General features: G+C 38.8%; 1 protein-coding gene across 1 annotated transcript; it reads right to left on the bottom strand.

Annotated features, from left to right (window-relative positions):
* Positions 1-3,767: 3,767 nt before the first annotated feature.
* On the bottom strand, positions 3,768-5,463 carry LOC126826935 (uncharacterized). Its single transcript, XM_050556092.2, has 2 exons — positions 5,218-5,463; positions 3,768-4,220 (listed from the first exon to the last, which is right to left on the bottom strand). The coding sequence occupies exons 1-2, from the start codon at positions 5,446-5,448 to the stop codon at positions 3,768-3,770; spliced, it is 684 nt and encodes a 227-aa protein (XP_050412049.1). The 5' UTR covers positions 5,449-5,463.
* Positions 5,464-6,051: the final 588 nt, after the last annotated feature.

Genomic DNA, 6,051 nt, shown 5'->3' with positions numbered 1-6,051 from the left:
ACTAGTTGATTGAGATTGTTTCAACACAACTGTCTTTTTGGAATATACCGTTGAATTAATTTGATGAGGTAATCAGGAACCTCCCCCACTGACACACTGATATGTTAGGCAGAGTACTTTAGAGTAGGGCTCTGACTGGTAACCAATTAAGGGTTTTGAGAACTGAGGTAATGTGGCAATGATATGGAGATCATGTGACCATTCTTGCTATGAGGTAGGCCAGTGAGAAGACTATTACAATAGTCTAGTTGCGATAGAATTAATGATCGCGCTAAAGCTGAAGTCGAATCTTGTGCGAGAACATGGCGGATGGAACTGATGTTCTTCAGATGGCAGTAGAATTTTCTACAAAGATCATCAACTTGTTTTATAAAGGTCAGACCACTACCCAATAATATACCTAAATTTTGACCACCGATGTTGACGGAAATTCCATGTCGAATTTTAAATTTGACAAGTTCGATAATGGAGTTTTGGAGCCAAAAAGGATAACTTCGGTTTTATCTGCATTTAATTTCAAGTGAATTAAATTCATCCAGGTTTTAATTTGTCCGATACTGGTAGCCATGCTTATGAGCACCTCTGTTTGATCTGATCCAAGAATAAACGAATCAAAAAGTTGGGTATCGTCAGCATAAAGATGGTGACATACATACATATCCCGAGGAGGGAAAAGTATATTTTGGAGGGGGTATTGAAGAGTGGCATCTTGCATTAAACTTCTTACAGGGTGTCTTTTCTCTTCCAATTTATTGCACGCAACAACGACACGATTTGGGGTTAAAATGTGAGCATTCGCACTCCACTGTTTTATTTTTATGGTCAGTAATTAAATCTTGAGTTCTTAGTCTTATAATTAACACACAATTAATGTTAAGCGACGGGTAATTAACCTCCATTATTTAATTTGAATCTAAAAGTATTCCTCTGGCTAACTCAGTTTTCCATTTTGATTTGATTTTAGTTTTAACGGTGCTATTAAATTCCTGAACGCTACATTTTAAGTCTTTGGTCTCGCAAAAGCTGGGTCCTTTGTGAGCCAGATTGTCTGCAGACTCATTGCCCAGTGTGCCAACATGAGATGGTATTCATGTAAATTCTACGGTTTTATTTTTTTTTTTCGGAGGTAATAAACACTTGCTCGAATATTCTGAACAATTTCTAGTCTAGGTGTTGTTTTGTCATGTATTATCGAGTTTATGCTGCTTAGGGGGTCTGACACAATGACTGCTCTTTAAACGGTGGATGACACAAGCCACTTAAGAGCTGTGGACACTGCCTTTAATTCTGCTGTATAGATGTTAGTTCGTTGCGCCTCAATTCGAAAGACATTTCACCTACTTCTTGCAATAGACTTTCCTATTTTTTGCCAGATGAAGCTTCCGATGCTATCTTTATTGCCTGATATTGTAAACTGTCTAGTTTAGAAAGAGCTATTTTATTTGCACTCGCAAAAGCAACACAGCCATACACTCGGCAAACCTCAACAGATTCCAGTACCTTACATCTAATCTCGGCCGTATAACAAAGTCCGCCATTAGAACTACTTTCAAGTTCCCGGATTACAATGGCGTTGTCCATGACGACCAATGACGTCATTGATGACGACGTATTTGAAGAATGTTTTATCTTACAAAATTTTGAAGCTGTTTTTCTTTCAAGTTTAGACAAGGACAAATTTGCACTGAAAATTCTACACACTCTTCGAACGACGCAATTTTGAGAACTTCTTTCTAAACGCGGGCAAGTTTCCCTTATAAGTAAACCGGTGCCGCATCGCAAATGTATAGGCGTAGGTACATATCACTTACTGTCACACAGCCGAGGCTAGATGTAGGATACCCGAATCTGCCGAGGTTTGCCGAGTGCACAGCCATAGTCATATTATTGATCTTATCATGGACCTATATCATTAGCTGAGTGGTTTTATTTGCTCCCCAGGATATGCCCGTCAGGCATCACATTACATTCAGAACATTCTGTCCTCTTTTAACAATATTTTAAATATGTGGTATAAAAGTCATTTTGCAATCAGAGGTCACCCCTAGAAGCTTTGTCTGATCTTTAAATTCAATTCGGATATTGTTCAATTCCAGTTTCATACAGAAGAGCATACAGATATTCGAAATCCCCAATCATTAGACCATTTCGACAATTTGTCTACCGTACCGTAGTTACCGTACCGCATGTTTCATTAAAATCGGATCAAAATTGTATCCTCTCTCTCTAGAGGGTCCATAACCTTGATATACCATATATTTACAATATTTCAGGAAGTTACGATCCGATATGCGCGAATATCGAAAGCAACCAAGATCTTTGGGTTATAAACATGCATTTCAAGGTTCATCAAAATCGGCACAAAATTGTGACCTCCAGAGGGTCCACAACCTTAATATACCATATGTTTACACTTTTTGCGTACAAGGGGCGGCCACAACATAGATATACCATATTTTTACGCTATTTGATAACAAGGCGTGGCCATTTTGTCTGTCAGTTTTGGTTAGATTTTTACGAAATTCGAACTCAGCCATCCCTAGGGTATAAGGGTAATATATTCAAACGTTTTTTTTTAATCGGATAAGAATTTTGACCGCTATAGGGTCCACAAGTTAAAAACTCGATTTTTCGTACAATTAGGGGCCATAATTCAGGAAGTTACGATTCGATATGCACGAATATCGAAAGGAACCGAGATCTTTGGAAACTTACATTTCAAGTTCCATCAAAATCAGAAGACAATTGTGACCTCTAGAGGGTCCACAACCTTGATATAACATATTTTTTACGCTATTTGAGAACGAGGGGCGGCCATTTTGTCTGTCAGTTTTGGGCCGATTTTCACGAAAATCGAACTCAACCATCCTTAGGGTATAACGGTGATATACTAAAACGTTTTTTAAAAAGGATAAAAAATTATGACCTCTATAGGGTCCACAAGCTAAAAACGGGATTTTTCGTACAATCAGGGGACATAATTCAGGAAGTTACGGTCCGATATGCGCGAATAAGCCATCCTTAGGGTGTAACGGTGATATACTAAAACGTTTTTTTTAAATCGAATAAAAATTATGACCTCTATAGTGTCCACAAGCTAAAAACGCGGTTTTTCGTACAAACAGGAAGTTATGGTCCGATATTCGCGAATATCGAAAGGAACTGAGATCTTTGGGTTATAAACATATATTTCAAGTTTAAACCAAATCGGATAAAAAATTGTGACCTCTACGGTGTTCACAAGCTAAAAACGTGATTTTTCGTACAATCAAGGGCCATAATCCATGAAGTTACAGTCCGATACATGCCAATATCGAAAAGGACCGAGATCTTAGAGGGATAAGCCTGTATTTCAAGTTTCGTTGAAATCGGATAAAAATTATGACTTCTAGAGTGTTCACAAACAATTGTGTACCGACGGGCAGACGGACGGCCAGGGGCGACGACAATATACGTCCACATGAAAATGTGGGCGTATAAAAACTAGATAACATAAAGGCAATTTGCTGAAAATTTCATTCAAATTGATCCACTATGAACTCAGAACTATTCGCTTTGTGGGTTTTTTGTATGAAGCCTACCATTGCGACGCTTTCGCTCTTTCGGCAAAATTTCTAGATCCACGTCACAAGAACTTTACTGTCAAAAGCATTTAGCTGGTGGGTTTCCACCCCTGTTGAACGACTGGCCTACTGATTCCATATCCATGATCAAACCACGCCCACCCTCCAGAGAAAAAGCCTCACAAATATTTCGAATAAATTTTATTAATTTGTAAGTGTGGTGCACTGGATAAATCTAGCGGCATCAGCCAGGGCTTGTGGTGTGTAATAATGGAGCAAACGATTCTTCCAGGTCGTCCAGGATGTGGAATCAACAAGTTTTGGAATTGGTCGGTTTAGAAGGGTGATTGGTGTTCCTGTCTTGTAGTGATCGGCAACCCACTGGACGGCTTTACGGATTCCATTCTTCTCGGTGTCCAAAAGACATGAACAAACTTCTGGATCTGGATTCTGTGGAACGACATCGTTATAGACGGCGCGGATTTTCATCCAAAGATCCCACATGTGGAATACGTGGGCAACTCGCTCGATGGGTGACCAGTTGGGTCCAAGGCCGTCATTGGGTGTACCCAAATTTGATAAGATTTTATCGATCAAGTTCATAGGGTGTGTTGAGAAGTCTTCGCCTAAAGTTTCTTCAGGTGCAAATGGCAGGACCTAGAATTATGTATAAAAAATAATATATTATTAATCATTAGATGTCTGAGACGGCAGCCTGAGTAGGAAAATAGACTGCAAAAGAAGAGACATAATTCAATACCCACAGAGGGAACAAAAACTAAGACAGAAAATTCCGAAAACCAAATTTAGTAAAAAAAAAAACAACAAAAAAAACCCCCACATTATGTGACTCTGTTGACGCCCATCTGAATTTAAGTGTCTGACGAACACAAGTCTAAAAAGAAATGTCAAGCGGCTATATTTTGGGGATCTACTTTGGGGTTACAAATTTAAGCAACTGAGATAGAAAAAGCTGAATCTGCGAAAACCTTTCTCTAAACATTATTATTGTGTTATAGATAGCTTTATGTAACGTCTGCTTCCCCCAAGGTTGTATCGCCGACATTATTACTACCCATCTCTTCATTTATAGTGAGTCGCGGTGGCCCATAGCGTAGGTCACTGGATCGCTGTCCTGGTGTTGGCTGAGAGGGGTCATCGAACTTTTACAAGGTCTCCCTTTGCCACTGATACTGGTCAGATGTCCTAGCAAGTATTAAAAACTTGGGTACCGTAAAAACATGCGCAAACACGTAAAAGAACCCTCGATAAAACCCATTTGAATTTATTTCTTCATTTATGGGTTATTCATATTTTAATTCTTCATAAGAATTCTCAACTCCTTACTGATTCCAGGCTATAGTGATCGTAGTATTTAGTCTATTAAGCCAAATTTAATGTGGCACCCTACCTCCCTTTTAGGTCAAAGCTATATGGGCGATTAAATTGCCTGTATGTGTTGAAGTGTTTTGTGAGTCTCCCTATGTTAAAAGAAATGTCGATATCATTTTAATTTTATAAAGTGGGTACAAAAGCTACACATGCATGTAGCGAATGAATTTTGAGTAAAACTTGATTTGAGTAAAAAGAAAGAGGGTTATGGCCCTGTGCCCTGTGCGATATTATGTTGAATACTAGTATTTAATGCACGTACCTTATCTTCATGGCTAAGATCATGGTTCACTGTTGGTATATTGTTTTCTGCTGTAGCATCAGGATTAAACATTCTCAGTGCGTCCATATTCATTGAATGGATGGCATGGGCGATTGTTTCATTGAAATTACTAGACAATCCAGCTGATTTCAAAACATCCTTACAGGTGTTCAATGGCACTGCGGTTGTCAGAGATGCCAAAATGACGAGACTTCCAACTAAGGTGAACATCTTGTCAACTATATGTGAAACAGGAGAACTGAATAGTTTAAGTGATAATCCTCCTTTATATAGACCGACAAACCCTCGGAATCTTTCGAACAAAACAACAGACCTTATCAGAGAAGGTCACCAACTGATTTGTTTATTTAAGAGTAAACATGATCCAATGTTTAGTAACTTGGCGAATAAAAAATTCATCAGATATGAAGTGACAGTGTGACATAAAGCTGTTCAAATTGACCCTTTAAGTCTAATCTAAAGATATAAAAATGGCGAGTCCATGTGGTTAGGTAAGGAGTCCCCCACCCCTCCCCAACCAGACAGAAAGAAAATTAAGGGTAGTTTTTTTTAGGTTTTTGTTGGTTTAAGAAGGAAGTGGGGTTAATACAACACAATCTCCGAGGACCCTTTCCGATACCATTACTTCCCGTCTATACTACAAAAAGTTCTCGATTAGTGTTAATGCCAGGCGGCCCCCAATATTTAGTAAGAAGTTTCAAGGAACAACAGCGACTCCGCCAGCGCTCACTCACTGTGACTTGACAAAAGTTTGTAAATGTAAGATATAATAACAATAAGTGTGTGGTGTAGATGGAATTCGAAAAATTACAA

This window comes from Patella vulgata, chromosome 7, assembly GCF_932274485.2.
Source record: "Patella vulgata chromosome 7, xgPatVulg1.2, whole genome shotgun sequence".
NCBI lineage: Eukaryota > Metazoa > Mollusca > Gastropoda > Patellidae > Patella > Patella vulgata.
The sequence above is the reverse complement of the archived record's forward strand: the minus strand, read 5'-3'. Positions and strand labels throughout refer to the sequence as shown.

Coding starts and splice junctions, on each gene's coding strand:
- LOC126826935 (XM_050556092.2), bottom strand. CDS start 5,448: ATGTTCACCTTAGTTGGAAGTCTCGTCATTTTGGCATCTCTGACAACC. Junction 4,221..5,217: donor ATCTTAGCCATGAAGATAAG/GTACGTGCATTA, acceptor ACATAATTCTAG/GTCCTGCCATTTGCACCTGA.